The following is a 16,689-nucleotide window of genomic DNA, read 5'->3' on the forward strand; positions in this document are numbered from 1 at the left end:
TTTTGATATATGACTAAATTTTGTAGTATGACACAAATTTAAAGCAACCAACTAACTTAGTGAGTTACCAAAAAGAGTTTTCTTATGCTCTGTTTAAAATTTACTAATTAGTATCCTAAAGAATCTATTTTTAAATAGTTACTTGAAATATTTATAAAATAGTTTTAAAGTTGTTTAGAATAATATATGATATCTTTTAAATGTAAAATAAGAACACTTTTTGGTATATTAAATTTTGTTTAAGTTTAAAATTTTGTTACTTTTTTGTTAACAAAATGTAAAAGAAACTAAAAGGTTTTTTTTTATTCTGGTCATCTTCTCCGGCAACGGCGAAAAGATATATATTTCCAAATATCAAAATGACCACCTTCAAAATAGGTCACGATGGTACCACTCTTAAGCTCAGCCGACCAGCGGTGTGGCTGAAAAAAAAATTTGAAGTCAAGGAAAAGAGAGAAGAAAACATTAAATATCTATATGCACATTCTGGTATATCTAAATTTTAAATGATGGTCGATATTTTTGTATCCCATAGTGTAATTTTTCCCATTTACTATTCTTTATCGTACATTTACACCCCTACAATAGAAATATATAATAACAAATTAATTTTTCAAAAAAAAAATTAATTCATAAAATATCCTCTATGGTGTAATAATGACCCTTAGGATGATTAGTGTAAATTCAGTGAAATTATTTCACAAATTTCATACGTTTATATTGTTAGTTTAGCGAATTCCCCCAACAAAAATGGGGAATTCCAATTGCTTAGTTTTTTTTAGGAGAAATTCGAAGGAAATTTCAATTGCTGTATTCATTACAAATTAGTAAATGCTCCATAATTATTAATTCTTTTTTAATTGACCCAAATCGTTACTTCTAAGATAGTTTTCATTAAATTCTACCGCCCAAATCGTTACTTCTAAGATAGTTTTTTTTTTTGGTTCATTTAAGCATCTGCACGAACTTAATTTTTATGTATTTAGATTTCGACGAACTCCAGTTGTTGAAGGAATACATCCCAGAGCGACGTTGTGATCACACTTGATCATCAATCATTGGCTTCTAAATGTCATCAACAATTTGCAGCCCACAACCAATCTTAGGGTCAAGTACTTCATAACAGTCTTAATACACCATACTACAAATGTTAGTTTGGCTATTCCATACACATAGAAATGGTCCAAACCCAATTTTATGGCGGCAACAAAGTGGACACTAATCAAATTCTTGAAAGCTATATCGCCTAAACTTTTTAAGAAAACAAAATTTTACAATGTTCCAGACTCAAATACCATCACTTTAGTGCCTTTTTTTCAACAAAATCTTTAACTTCTGGTAGCATTTGTTATAATTAGAATCGTATGAAGAAACAGTAATAAAAGTTTTTTTTTTTGTTTTTTTTTTCTACAAAAACTAAACAAGACAACATTGGTGGTATTGCGGTCATCCTAATTACTTTCCACAATAACCTAGTAAGTACTACTACAGTTTGATCATCAACATTAGAAATACAGCTTCTCACTTTGAGAAAAGCAAGAAGCATGACAAATATCACAGATTACCATACAGACCATATCGCTACCATTAAAAGGTTAGTGATTACAGACAAACACCATTGTAAAAGCAGATGAGATTGGGGTCATATCTTATATTATATATATCATATATCAGTGGTTACCATCTTCTTTAAAAGTAGTCATGTCTATCGGTAGTAAGCCTGCTGATAAGCTGGTGCCATACCATTGCCATAACCGCCATATGCGGGATAGGTCATGGGAGCTCCAGGGTATGATCCAGCCATGGAGGCTGCCTCGGGTGAGTACACATAGGGGTTTGTTGGTGGGCTTCTGCTGCCATACATGGTTGGTGGGGAGTGGTAAGGAGGAACTGGAGCAGCGTAATGACCATGTGAAGGAGACCTCACAAATGTTGGAGCAGCAGGGAATGAAGAGACGTATGCATTCGTCAATCGGCCAGCCTTGGCAGGAGGCATAGGGCCTCCATTGTTGGCTCGTGTTCGCTTGTTCGCAGGAACTTGGACCGTCTTTCTCTTCTCTGGCTTGCCCTTCTCTAGCTGTTCAAGGCGCTTCTTGAGATTTTCGGGAGGAAACTCAGACTCGAGTTTGTACTCTTCTATGCACTTGATGACAGCTCGAAGTGCTGACTGCTCTTTACGGCCAGCTTGGTGCTGTGGAAAATTGAAGTAAAAGTACATTGGTTAGTTGAAAATGAAAACCTTTTCCACTGATTCATTTAGATAGATAGATTTTTTATGAAGGACAATCCAGCCAAGTGATATGAATAGCAGTTTACCCATATTATTAACAATAGCATAAAAAGCCTCCAAAACTTGAAACTACACAAAAAAATCAATTACCAACTAACAATCTTCACAGCTAAATATTTTTGCACCAAGATTTAAGCCCAGAATATAACTTGTATGCCATACGACTGGCATAAAAGATATAGGCTAATACTTACAAGAACATACCAAGATACCTGTCAGAATTATAAGCAGGTAACTGGAGGAGGTGGACTCAGCTTTAGATATAACAACTATATAAGGTAATCAAGAAAAGCATACCGCAGCTCGGCCAGTATTACTGGGATCCTCCATTATGGAGGCTGCAGCCTTCTTAGCATCCTTGAGAAAAGCTTTGAGCAGAGGAACAGGAGGAAACTTGTCCACAAGGCCAACTTCATAAGTGAAATGTACAGCATCAAGCTGCTGCCCTTTACCGATTAATTCTTCAATCATATCTGTAAACAGAAAAACTCCACAGGATTAAAAAACCACCATTACAACGCAACATGTGTAAACATTCAAAGCAAAGACCGACACCATGACATGTACAGATTATACAAGACAGAAAGTAGTTTCTTCATAGTTACTACTGGATGTTCATAACTCCACTTCCACGCCCAAGAAACCACTAGAACGAAGCATCGTCAAACACCCTTCCAATGTATCGTAAATAACTCTCATTAGTGAATCATTCAATTAGACTTGTTTGTAGTAGAAATCGATAACCCATAACCTAGTGAGCATATCAATGATTTACTCCTAAATGGGTGATGAGACAAAATACTAATGCAGAGGAAATATAATATGCACCGAGGAAGACTACAACATGAGTTTAATATCAAAAGTTCTAAGAGAGAAAACTCAAATATACAGAGAGAGAGAGAGAGAAGCAGAACAAACCAGGCATTTTATCAGAGAGACCAAGCGAAACTGCAAGCTTAGGCATCTGCTTTCGCCAGGCAGACCCAACCACAAGCTTCCTGTACAAATCCACGTCTTCCTTCTTCACAATTCCAAAAGTCACCAAATGTTGCAGGAATGTATGGACATCTGGGGTCTTCACGTTCTCTATTCCACCGCGCTCTTCTAAACTCGCCTTCCATGTCTCCGCGATCTTATTGGCGCGTGTCTTCACGCTCGGCGTCACCAGAAGCCTGGATTTCCCGATGACCGGGTCCACAACCACCGGAATCAGCGACTCCAGCATCAGAACACAAGCCCAACCCAAATCGTTACCTCTATCGCTCTTATCCACCCTCTTGTCCACCGGAAAAACCTCCGATATCGTTTCCAGAACGAACTTTGCCGGATCAACGCATTCAGCCAAAGCTAGAGGCATCTGAGCTCTAAGAGCATCCAATTCCTTCTTCTTTCCAGTCACGAACCTCCAGAGCCCTTCCGCGTCCATTTTCAGACAAAAACATTTCAGCCTCAAAAGCAGGCCCTCGCCATCGTCGACCTCTCCATCCTCATCCCCAGGACCTCTCTCCATGGCCATGATCGCAGCCTCCTTGCTCACCTCGACCTTACCTAGTGCGATCTTGACACTACCTTCGATGGTGACCTCACGCTTCTCGAGCTCATGGAGTGACTCCTTGGTCTCGTTGTCCAGAGTCTGAATTTTGCGTTTGATTGCCTCCGACTTCTTCAGGAGGTTCTGCTCCAGCGAAGTGAAGTGATCAGAGAGCTCCTTCCACAGCAGAGTACAGCTCGTCATCAGAGAAGTCTGCCTCTGGAACTCATCAAAACTCGGTGGAGTCAACTCAGTCAACTCGCCGGGATCGGGGATAGACCCCATATCTTTAGAACTGTGTCAACTCAGTTGTCAGTTGCCAAAGAAGAAGAGAGTAAAGCAGAAACAGAAACCCTAGAATTACAGAGAGAAAGAGAATGGGCAAAGGATAAAGCTAGACGAGGAAAGAAGAAGACACTGAGGTGACGTGGACGGTTGATAAGGAGACACGTGGAGGCGGCTGTCCGAGAAAAAGTTGCCACAAGAGGCAGCTCTAGAATGCGCCTATGGTGCGTACAAATAAAGTTTGGTGTATGCGGGGTGAGCGCGAGAGCGGGCTAAAGTGCGCACATGGTGTGTAGAACTACTATATTGTAATATCATTTTGGTAAATCTAAAGCGGGAAATGATGATGGTGGGATGGTGAGGTGAGGTGAGGTGGGAGGGGGTGTTTGGGAGAAGAGTTGAAGTAGAACAGAGAAGAGAATTAGTTCTTCACTTTCCCGGAAATCGAAGTTAGATCAAAGTGAAAAAAAAAAAAAAAGCAAAAGTGAAGTGGGCCAGGCCCACTGACCACCACATGGGGAGAGTCAGATAAAGTAGACATTGTGGGATTAATATTTATCTACACTGCCTATTGTCTACTACTACTGCAGCTAATACTGTACCAAGCGTGACCTAAAAAAAACTGAGAGCATGCACATACCATGGTGGTGGTATGTCTATTCAAATTTTATATGTATTTTTTTTCGCAAAAAATAAAAGTATGTTTACAGCTTAGGGGGGTGTCTTTAGGTGGTAGTAAGGAATCTAATCTCACTGTATTTTTCCTTCAATTTTGTATGGTATTTTCCAATAGGGTTTGGAAGATTGTTTTTAACTGTTTTGAGCTGGGCCCACATAAGAAATGTCATGGGCCCACATGAAAGCCCAATAGTTTAGATTCTGGACATGTGACGTGGACACCCCGGCCCATAGGATTCTTTGGACCACTTAAGGGGTCAGCAACCGAAATGATTTGATGATCCTAGGCAGGCAGGCAAGGATTGGTTTTTTCAATTTTTTTCAATTTTAAATTATTTTACCACCACTAGCGTTGGGTCCCAACCGTCCAAGTTTCCGGTCTCACTCGGTACTGAACTAATAATGGTGTGCACGTCAAATTTATTAATTTCTTTTTTAAAATAAATAGTACACAAATCAAAACAAGATCTTTCCAGACTACACACACCTTGTAAAGTTGAGTAATTAGGTAATAATAATAATAAATAAAAAATGTAAAGGCAAATTTGATAAATCCTTCGCACAAAGCGATTAAGCTTTCAGAATCTCTTTCGTTAAATCCAACCCAAGTACAGGAAAATAATAATAACAAACAACAAAACTTAAACCAGCCAGTTTATTTCAACTTTCACATCAAAGTAGGCATTATATGCATATCCGCTTAGTATTACTGAAGACCCAAGCAAACCCCTATAAATATAGCCAAACTTTTTAGATTCAGCTCCAACCTAACCGAATAATTATTGAGAGAGAGAGTATTGCTTACGGTACAAGATGTATGCTAAAATGACCTTTTGTAAAAGAGTAAGGGGTAAAAGTGTAAATTTACTTTTCTTCCACATGGAGATTTGGACAAGGGGCGTTAGTTTTGTGAAATGCATAATGCAATATTTTGTGATGACATAAACCCTAATCAAGAAAAATCAATCTGATCCACCAAAAAGTTTTTAAAAAAATAATAATAAGAATAAAAAACATAAACAAAAAACGGCATTAAGTTTCCAACAATAATTAGCAGGCATTTAAAGGGGGCTCTATTGGCCTCATGACACACCTGTTGGCTATTAAATTTACATAAAAGCTTCAATCACCTACCAACAAGACAGCCCCCCCACCCACATCAACCAGAAAAAGATCGGCACCAAATGTGCTTAAACTAAAAGTCCATGTGAAAAAGTTACCACAATACCTTCAAAGTCAATTTTGTTCAAAGTCTAATTCGATGCTCTGTATTCCCTCTGGCTTTCAATCACCACCTTCTTTCTTGTTTCAAAGTCGATTTTGTCCAGATCACTGGCAGTTCCAAGATAGGCATAGAAAATCCTCTTTTTCTCTCGTGTTCTCTCATCGAATGTCATGAGGTGTGGATTGTTCTCATCATCCTTGCTTCCTAGTGTTAAAGGCTGTAGACGGGCCCAAGCTCTGCGTCCCCGGTTATCCCGATCAAAATACTCTGCCAAGCGGTTGGCCTCCTTAAGGCCTGCTTGGTCACTGGAAAACTTTATGAGTGTTGTACCCAAATGGCCTTCTCTACCATACAAGGATTTTGACTTACCGACAGTGCATCCAAACTCTGAAAAAACACAAAGAATACCAAACCAAGGAGAGGACTTGTCAAAAAGAAACTGGTATCTCATTCAAATACTAACAGTACAAGGAATCAGTCCATGCACTATTTCGATACAGATTGCCTGGATTTTTATTTTTTCCTTAAGAGGATCTGAGAACATTGGTGTGGAGGCTGCCTTTCCCGTACAGCAAGTATAATTAGTTCATAAAATTTAATTTAATGGAGCAGTGAGTCACAACTGACTGACAACAATTACCGGTCAGATATAAAAAGGCATCGGCAAAAAGCATATATCAAATGTGGTTACACATAACAACAAAAACCTGAATTCTTCTATCACTAATTTAATACAATGACCAGAGACAAATGCACCATTGCAGACAACGTACAAGGCCAAAATATGACTATGTAACTTAGTTGACCAAAACCCACCTAAAACTAGTTACCCCAGCTCACAATCAATCACTAAAAAAATAATAATAATCAGGCTGCAAGCCCAAACAATGCAAATTCAAAAACAGTGTTAGATAAGGCAGTTAACCCAGGAATCTAGTTACATGCTATATTCCCCGTTAATAAAGATAATACAAGAGTAGAGCACCAATCATCCAAAACAACACAACCACATTTTGGGACTGCCAGTTCAGATAAAAATTATGGGGTTCACATTAGCCATACATCAATAAAAAAAAAACTAAATCCGGAAAAATGGAATCAAATAATCAGAAAAGCCAAATCTGGCTATGATTCAGAGTATGAAACCAAGATGACAACAGCATACCGACATCAAGGTGGATCACAAAACAACAAGCAATGGACTACCCCACAAGACAACACCATCATCCAAAAAGAAGGGTTAAAAAAGAGTAAGAGTTGGGGGACCTCTTCATGGAAACTAAATTTGGTAATGCCTTGGTCCTCCATGTTTATTAAATTCGACAAGACCCCTAAATGTTCCATAACAGTTTATGGAATAAAAACCCTCGTTACAAGCTCTCCTTACTTTCTTGATATCTTAATTAAAAAGTGGATCCAACACAATTTGAAGAAAACTTGTCATTAATTCTTCTAGTTGGCATAAATAAACCTTCAATTAGGCAAATCAACCAACAGCATGGGGGAAGAAAAAAAAAATGCATGAGTTCCCCATGGTTTCATGTAGTCCAGAACCATTGATAAGGTTTTCAATAACCTGTCATCAGTGAGGGTGTGTGTGGTTTTGTTAGTCGGCATTCATTACAAATTTGGTATTATAACCTGCAGAGGCACCTAGAAAATCATATGCAATAAGGTTTCTATCAACTCAAGCCCAAAGTTTTTGATAGTCAACGTACTGTAGACCATTCAACAACTCCCTTTTCCAAAGGATTGTGGACCCTATAGGCTATAACTAGTTGGCTTTGTAGGCTCTAACCAATTTTCCAGCATAGCATCAGTTAGATATGAAATGTACAATGATCACAAGGCATGAATTAAGAGGATGAGCTGGCTTTGCTGTCCTCTTCTTGCAATGAAGAGTTATTTATTGCTATTCCCTTTTATTGCCCCAATGTTATCTTAGAGAAAACTAAAATGAGTTACATGACAAAAAGGGGGAAAATGTTTACTACACTCCTTATTTTTCTTGGTCTCTCAATTTTTTAATCCTCGTATCAACTAATTTCAAGAAAGCGCAAAATTGATATAGAGGCAATAAAAATCACTACAACAGCTCCTTTCTACTACTCTACAATAGAGTCCAAATATCTGACTTCACATGACATCAACCTCTTTATAATACTGTCAATAATGAGAAGATTCTGATTTTAGAATGCTACTTACCCTCAATTACTCAAGGGGGTGACACTGACAACATAGTGAACACATTTAACAACACACCTGGCCATATCCTAGGCAGGAAAAGCTTCAAAGAATTTTTTAAAATAAATAAAGCTTCAAACAATTAAAATCAAGCTCATGTACTAGACTATGGGACGATTGACTAGACTTAAAATGTAATAATACTTGTCTTCTTATAAGCTTTCTGAAGGGAAACAATTATGGTAACAGCATGAAGAATGGCATTACAAAAATAAAATTAAGGGGCATATTGTACCTCTAATTTTGCTATCCATAACTTTGTTTCCCAAACCTTCCATCCGCCCTTCTTTGTTCTTTCCTGTTAATGTATTATGAATTATCACCATTGGTGGCCAAATAACCAGATCATCCCGGTTCGCTGCAGCTTCGTCAGCAGAAAGAAATTGATACGCTTTTGAGTTATCAGGAGGTTTTGAGTAGCTCCACCCCATTAAAACACATAGAGCCTTGTGCAAGCCTAAATGATCCACACGCAAGTCAGCATTATCCAAGTTGTAAGTGTGCATGATGAGACTATGCATATCCGGAAAATCTTTAGAAGACCTGAAATGTTGCATACAAGGGAATTGAAAAACATATCTACAAAGAAGTTACAGACATCATCACGGGCCTATATGTCAAGCTTATATGAAATGAAGGGAAATAAATTCAGCAGTATAAGGTTGCCTTCAAGACATTATGAAAACGAAACATCACAAACCAATATTTAGTTTTTCACCAAACAGACTAGTAAACATCAACTTCAATATTAGAGTTTTTTCAGAACAAGAACTGAAGAGCGTTGGCAGTAAGTAATCACAAGATTGAGTCATTGAACAATGAAATTAAAAAATATCTATAAACCTCTTAATGTATTAATGTACTAGAGATTGATCTTTCCCAGATAATGCTTTTTGCATTGGATTTGTATTAGAAACAAACAAGGGAAAATCAAATCCAAGTCCTTCTTAAGTAATCTTATGTATGAAAACAAAGCATAGAAAAATGAAATTAAGAAACTATCAAAACTACTTATCATAATTCATACTAATATACTGGAGATTGATCTTTCCCTATCTATATGTCTTGCAGGAACAGCTATAACTTAGATGCTTTACTTTTTATTCTATCTTCCAACAGCATGTCTGCAAATGCGTATGTACAAATCTCCTATGAAATGACACTCCTCTTAAAAATGTTTAAACTTTAGCTTAACTTAGCTTCCTAGGAATGTACTACTAAGTCCATGCCACAAAGTTGGAAAAATCATTGTGTGCCAATCTCTCCCTCACTTCTTAAACTCTCTAAAACCCATACAAATGCTATGAAAGCACATTTTCTCTTCAAAATAATATTTCTTGCTTCTCTTAAGCTTACCTATTATAAAAATCACCAGCTATAGGGTAAACAAGCAAAAGCTGAGAAAGCTCTAGAGTTCCAACGAGGTCAAACAAAGTTCATTGTTACGTTTTAAAATGTTGGACAAATTTACAAACATCTAGTTTCTACATCACCCAAGCAAGTATAATCAATATATATTTCAACTTAAAAGTTATCTTATATTCTTATTTCAAACTCTATGGCTCAAAATTGAATCTAGAGAACCAAATTTAAGACTCGGTAACACATCTTAAGTGCTTATTAATAAAGCCTCCACATCATCACACATAAAAGCCTTATAGATCACTCCTCCTTGTAAAGCTATAAAGCTCCACAAGAACCAAGTAATCACAATCATTTCTACGACATTTCCAGTATCAAGATGTCCAGGGTTTTGACATGTTTTACATAGGGCTGTGCAGAAATTTTTACAACCCGCCCAACCCGAATAATCCGCCCAAACCAACCCGAAAAAACGGCCAAAAAACGCAACCCGAATAAACCGACCAAAATTTAAACCACCCAATTGTTTCATTGGGCGGGTTGAAAATATAACTCAACCCGCCCAATATATCCCAACCCGCCCAATTAAGCATTATATATATATATAAATTAATTAATTTTTGTTTTATTTTTTTACTATAAATTTAGAATATTATTTTAAGTTTAAAAAGATAAACTTCACACTATTAGTATTAGTATTTAAAAAAAAAATAACAAAAATTTAAAAAAAAAAACAAATTTTGTTTGGGCGGGTTGACCCGCCCAACCCGACCAACCCGCCCAACCCGACCCAAAAAATCCCATTTCGGTTTGGGCGGGTTAACCCGACCAACCCGCCCAAATTATTGGACGGTTTAAAAAAAAAAAATTCTTAATTGGGCAAGTTACGGGTCATTTTTGCTAACCCGATTATGACATTGGACGGGTAAAAATGCCTTGTAACCCGACCAACCCGCCCAATGCTCACCCCTAGTTTTACAGATACAACACCCAATAAAAAGAGTGTTTCACAATTATGTATAAAAGCTTGGCAACGAACAAAGTGGAATTGATGTCAAGCTAGATCTGAGCAACGAGAGCCATATTTTATACGGCACTAAGAGTAAAAGATATGGCCCAAAATAAATTCATCCTCAAGCATTCACCTATCATTAGACAAGATAATTGAAGAGAGTCAAGTACCAGCTTCGATTTGGAGTTAGAAAAAAAAATCAGGTAATTAGGTCACGAACACAAATGATGATCATGTGTTCATTTGCAAAGTGATTTATCCATGAATATTAAGAAAAATCAATGTACTTACTGACAAATATAAATACAAATCTGTCCACCTAACTCTAACACAAAATACAATTGCATAATCTTTCCCTCTACATGTCGACCACCTGAGCATTTCACATAATTAGAGTTGCAAACAATCTAACCAAGAAAAAGTGATATAATGAAAGTGGGCTCCAGAAAACGGTGGCTGGAAGAAAAAAGAGCCATCAGTTAACAAGAAAAACAGATATTACTGCCCAGCCTTTACAACCAATCTAGGTCATGAACATCAGAAAATATTTAAGCAAAAAAATTGAGATTGACTTTCTATCTATTTAATGTAAAACGAAATAGGAGATAGGTACATAATCAAGCAAACACATACATAAAGAGCAATATAACAAATCTGAGTTAGGCCAGCTAACCCAACCTCAACCTTAACTTCTTCTATGATAATCAAGCACAACATGGATATACCTTCTATAGTGCGCAGAGCCCAACAGCTTGTAGTGTGGGCCAAGCTTCAGGCCAATTACTTATACTAAAACTAAACAGCACAACATGGTCTGGAAAAGGCAATATATACATAATTAACTAGGAAAGGGCTTGAACCCATGACATTCAAAAGAGAATATAAATTTTATTATAAAGCAAGCAAGTTATCAACCCACACCTACACATGAAATCACACATGCAGATTTTTCTTCAAATAAATAAATGGATACATATGTCACTACATACATGTAGTAAATCTTGTTAGCAGTCTCCTTTGAGCTATATTTCACATCTCAATTTTAGCTTCAAATACTTTTGGTTGAAATGCAACCACAATCAAACATTAGTGACCCACTACTAAACCCAGTAAGCGTTTGACCAAGAACAACTAGGTTTTGGGTTCTAGCAATACAGCAGGTCCATCTAAAAATCCTATACATCTATAAATGGCAGCAACACCTACAATTCCACAAGTTCACTATGGGTTAAAGAGGAATTTATGCTGCCATTTTATAGAGAAGAAAGCAATTCAAGAAGCTGGACTAGTGGCCATCCAAAACAATAGCCGATGAAAAATAATTTTGAATTATAATAATCAACTACAAAAACCCAGTCAGTTCTTACCAAAACTGAAAGAATTCAATTCAGAATTGATCATATAGATCTTCGAACTAGCTTTTCAGTTGCAAATGAAGACAGGATAAGATAACATGATAATAAAACTGGCAAGGAACATCCAGTAACAAATTAATATTGAATCCTGCATAATAATACACTGAACACCCAAATAAGACACAGCAATATTAAGGTTCATGAAATTGGTTATTGGACTAGAGAAATTATCAAATAAAAGATACTATGGGAACTGCAATCAAAAAGGAAACAAACAAATGTCCTCAACAGGGTGAAGAAAAAACCAGGAGGAACAAAAACATTCCTGTGATTTTTAAAATAGAAACAATCACACTAATAACACAACAGAAGCAAAGCACAGAATACTACCCAAATCCAGTCAAAATAACTCTACAATCACAAATATCACAAGATTGAACAGAAAGCATCCTTCCTGCATATTTACCAAAATGGTATCAATGTAAGCAATGCACAACTAAACTAATCATTAAATGCCAAGGCTGTGTGGCAATAATACACTAGGGAATCCTAAACGTTCAAATTTATATCAATCACATTAGACCAACTTGTCTGAACATATTCCACAATAAAACCTAAATTACTGTAGATCAAACAGGTGATACTAATTCTTAAATAAATGGGGATTCGTCCAGTGACATACTCACCAAAAAACTTGAATTACTGTAAAGAAATAATCGCATCATAGTAATCAATTCCTACGCCTATCGCAACCACATTTTCAATTACCAGCACAAATCACCGCACACTCTGTGGTTGGCACCAAAACTACAACATTAACAATTTCACTCAAGCAGATCAAAGTTGAGTTCTGGACCATTTTCCATCAACTCATTCCAAACTTAAGGTACGTAAAAATATATTTAATTAGCACCCATGAGACACGCCTAATAGCCATTAACATCCTCTAATACTTAACTAAGCTATCCGGCTATAAAAATCTACCTAAAAATGGGAGTATAAACAGAATGAAATAGGAAATATCACAACTTTATCATCTAGCAAATTGCCAATGAGAAAGTTGAGCATAGAAACTCTAATTCCCATAGTTTGGACAAGTGCAGCGATTAAACACGCACCCCCTACGAGCCAAAAATCCCATAAAGTCCAAGTAACGTAGTTCCTAAAACTATCAAGAAGAAACATTTCAAAGGGTAGCAGCTAAAAGAAGACCCAATTTCGTCAAACCTGCCACAAGCAACACATTGAAGACGGCTGTGCTTTCCATTCTCCAAGTAGTTCTTCCTCTGGTTAGCACTTTCGTTAATCACCTTGGTAAAGCGAAGAAATGATTTTTTAAGCTCACTCTGGTCAACTTCAAGATGCTTATGCGTCCCTTGATCACCACCACCAGCACCGCCACCACTACCAGAGCCTTGCCTGAACCCTACATTATTATCAAGACCCCCAACATCCCTCATATATTTGTTAGATCTCGAATCTTCGCCATTGTTCCCGGCCGAAAACTCGCCACCGCGATGGCCATGACCCGCCGGAAAACCATTCGGATTCCCATACGGCAAGTAGTGCTGTTCATGCTGCCTTCGTTTCGCGAAATCTTCCATAAGATCCTTCTCTTTCTCCTTCTCCTCCTCTTCCGAGTACTTCCTCTTCAGTGACCCTTCACCGGGTCCACGCCCATCAAGCCCAAGCGAATTCCAGTAATCTTGGTTCCGATTATACCTTCCTCCACCGGGACTCGTCGGTCCACCATGTGGAAAACGCCGGTCCAACCCTCCCATTTCATAACCATGACCCGGTGGACCGAACCTCCCAATCGGGAAGTCTTGATAATCGGGAGGGAGAGCGAAGTAGGACCGTACACTCCCATCAGCAAGAGCGATCGAGCGTCGTTCAAGCATGTGAAAGCCGTAAGCCGGCGGTGGAGGTGGGCCAAGCGCGGCGGGGTCGGGGAACGGGAATTGATGAGATCCAGGAGAAGGGTCCGTATGTGGGTTGCCAGGACGGGAAGAGGGCGGGTCCTTCGTTGTGGGCTTAGGTTGGGCCGGGCTTGGCGTTGGACCGGGCTTGGGAGACGAGTCGATTTTAGGTTTTGGGGTTTTGGGATCGGTGGCGGGAGACTTGGTGTTGGTGGTGGTGGCGGTGGTCGCTTTTGATTTGGTATTGGAATTGGTATTAGTATTAGTGTTGGAAGGAGGGTCCCAGCGGGACTTGCGGTGGGAGGCGGAGGTTGCGGTTGAAGCAGTAGATGGCTTGTGGGAGGGGCCCTTGGCATGGTTACCTCCGGCCATCGTCCGTACGGAACTTCGCTTGCTAGGGTTTCGGATTATATACGTACAGATATATAAAAATAGATATATGTGCGTATATATACATATGCGTGGGTGATATATTAGCTAGCGAGTTCCTTGGCCGCAGAAGCAGGGCAAGCGTATCGTGAAGGTTTCAGCCATTGTCGTCTGTCTCTGGACTATATGGATGATCCTCTATTTTTCCTATTCAGGAGAATTCTTTTTTAAGTTTAACTGTAGGATAAACGAAACGACATTACGACAGTCGTTTTTGGGCTTACAAACAAACTTTTTTTTTTTCTCAGTATTAATAAAGATGGACAATATAAGTCACGACACGATAACACGACTTGAAAACGATACAAAATTAGTGAATTTGGGTTTAATATAAACAAGTACAGGATAAAATAGGTTAAACCCAATTAGACACAATTAAATTTTATATTACAATCAGGTTAACCCATTAAACCTGAAATTAATATGTTTAACATGATTAAGTATAAGTTACTAAATAATTCATAAATAGGTTAACCTAAACTTAACATATTTAATAATATATAATGTTGTATTTTAGTGTATGATATCTTATATTTTGAATATTAGATTTATGTTTTAAATTTGAGCTGATTACATAGGTATAACCTATATAACATATAAATAGGTGTTATATAGGTTAAAATGACTTGTTTGAACTTATTTATCATTTTTAATTTATCTATGTGGGTTAAATAGGTCCAAAATATAAATATGGTAAGGTTAACACGACCTGAATATGGCATGTTTAAATATCATGTTAAATGTGTTGTGTCACAGGTTAACCTGTTTATAAACATATCATGTTTAGGTTTACATTTTATGACACGTTACACCCAAATTTCGAAATCGTCATAAATGAGCCTCGAAATATAGGCTTATAAAGTGTAAGCTCGAAAATGTTGAGTAAGGGTTCAACACTTGTATAAATTAACATGTTTCCTGATTTGTTCCAATTGGCGACCGAGCACCAGTTAAGAAGGTTTGAGCTTAGGCATCAAGCTCGAAAGGATGGATCTTCTCTGAAGACTGAGTGCAATTCGAACCTTCATTGCAAGCTCGAAGAGGTTGATTTCCGATGGTTAAGCTTGATGAAATCACTAGCTAAGGATGAGGTTAACCAGAGTGACGAGCTTGTGATGTTGGTTGATCTCAAAAGTGTGTAAATTGTATGTTCGAGATCGATAGTCCAGTTTGAATGCGATTGCTATTAGAAAATCTCTATTCCTTGGGAATTTGTTGTAATATGATAATAAATTCCGATTATCATGGGATATTACATGATTAATATATTTAATTATATATATTTCAAATTTGAATTGTGACTTTCCAAAATAAAAAAGGAATATATTTTGTTAATCAGTCTATAAATAGACTGGAGAATCTCATTTGTAAGGGGCACAATTTGATACGAAGAATACTCTGCAAACATTGCTTTGTGTAAGCTTTAAGAGAATTCCACCACTCAATAATATTGACTCGTGGACTACATAGATTTTAATTGCTGAACCACGTAAAATCCTGATTGTTTTTATTTATTTTCTTAATTTTGTGTTTAGTGCTCTTCAAATTTAAGTTGACGAAAAACGGCGTCAACAGTTTGGGGCTTTCATTGAGAGCATTAAGCAAGTCGTTAGATTGTTTAATCAAAAACCTCTTGAATTACAAATGGCCGCTACAAACGACCCCAGTACTGGTGGACGACCATTGTCCCAAATATTGGAGGAGCAAACTCCTCGCACTGAAGATTACCCGCGTCGACCTGGGAAGCAGTCCATGGCTGACCAGGGCCCAGAGAAAGGGAGTGCATCCTCTGATTTCCAAGGATCGCCTGTTCCTAGGCCTGACAAGGATCTCTACCATAATCCAGAGAGGTACATTCCTATTGTTGAACTGGAGAATCGCCAACTATGCCAACAATTGGCAGAAGCTACAAGGTGCAATGAAGAGTTGGCCAGACAGGCCGCTAAGGTCCAAGCACCACCCTGGACGCCAAGAAGACATCCCCGAGGGAGCATGTGTTAGGAAAACTTATACATGATCTTTATTTATTTTCATGTAGATCTAATATTGAACAAATTAATATGAGATAACCTAGAACATGTTTCTAAAATTGAATTCAAAGAGAAATAATGATAAGAATACCTACATTATACGCAACGGAATAATAGAGTCAATCCTTCAATTTCTCTAACTCTTGTATCCTTTCTGTCGCAGAGTATTACCAAGAAACTGAACCGATCTTCAATTTTCTTCACAACCTTCCAAAGTATCCTTAGAATCACCTAGACTAGAGTAGGCAATTCTCAACACATGAGATAGATACAGAGAGAAGAAAAGAAAATAACAATAAGGCTTAGAAAATGACTTATGTTTAGAGAGA

At 37.7% G+C, this 16,689-nt stretch overlaps 2 protein-coding genes across 2 annotated transcripts; both read right to left on the bottom strand.

Moving 5' to 3' along the window:
• Nucleotides 1-1,417: 1,417 nt before the first annotated feature.
• LOC133819178 (FRIGIDA-like protein 4a) lies at nt 1,418-4,488 on the bottom strand. Its single transcript, XM_062252358.1, has 3 exons — nt 3,209-4,488; nt 2,588-2,763; nt 1,418-2,191 (listed from the first exon to the last, which is right to left on the bottom strand). The coding sequence occupies exons 1-3, from the start codon at nt 4,104-4,106 to the stop codon at nt 1,706-1,708; spliced, it is 1,560 nt and encodes a 519-aa protein (XP_062108342.1). The 5' UTR covers nt 4,107-4,488; the 3' UTR covers nt 1,418-1,705.
• A 1,328-nt stretch (nt 4,489-5,816) lies between these two features.
• Nucleotides 5,817-14,474, bottom strand: LOC133819177 (uncharacterized). The gene is made up of 3 exons (XM_062252357.1): nt 13,210-14,474; nt 8,489-8,796; nt 5,817-6,396 (listed from the first exon to the last, which is right to left on the bottom strand). The coding sequence occupies exons 1-3, from the start codon at nt 14,271-14,273 to the stop codon at nt 6,038-6,040; spliced, it is 1,731 nt and encodes a 576-aa protein (XP_062108341.1). The 5' UTR covers nt 14,274-14,474; the 3' UTR covers nt 5,817-6,037.
• Nucleotides 14,475-16,689: the final 2,215 nt, after the last annotated feature.

This window comes from Humulus lupulus, chromosome 2 (genome assembly GCF_963169125.1).
Source record: "Humulus lupulus chromosome 2, drHumLupu1.1, whole genome shotgun sequence".
Classification (NCBI taxonomy): domain Eukaryota; kingdom Viridiplantae; phylum Streptophyta; class Magnoliopsida; order Rosales; family Cannabaceae; genus Humulus; species Humulus lupulus.

What these genes read in the sequence shown, in the direction of transcription:
- LOC133819178 (XM_062252358.1), bottom strand. Translation starts at nt 4,106, where the DNA reads ATGGGGTCTATCCCCGATCCCGGCGAGTTGACTGAGTTGACTCCACCG. An exon ending in TCTCTCTGATAAAATGCCTG is followed by an intron (nt 2,764 to 3,208) that starts GTTTGTTCTGCT and finishes TTCTGTTTACAG; the next exon opens with ATATGATTGAAGAATTAATC. An exon ending in GTAATACTGGCCGAGCTGCG is followed by an intron (nt 2,192 to 2,587) that starts GTATGCTTTTCT and finishes AATTTTCCACAG; the next exon opens with CACCAAGCTGGCCGTAAAGA.
- LOC133819177 (XM_062252357.1), bottom strand. Translation starts at nt 14,273, where the DNA reads ATGGCCGGAGGTAACCATGCCAAGGGCCCCTCCCACAAGCCATCTACT. An exon ending in CAATGTGTTGCTTGTGGCAG is followed by an intron (nt 8,797 to 13,209) that starts GTTTGACGAAAT and finishes GCAACATTTCAG; the next exon opens with GTCTTCTAAAGATTTTCCGG. An exon ending in TATGGATAGCAAAATTAGAG is followed by an intron (nt 6,397 to 8,488) that starts GTACAATATGCC and finishes GTGTTTTTTCAG; the next exon opens with AGTTTGGATGCACTGTCGGT.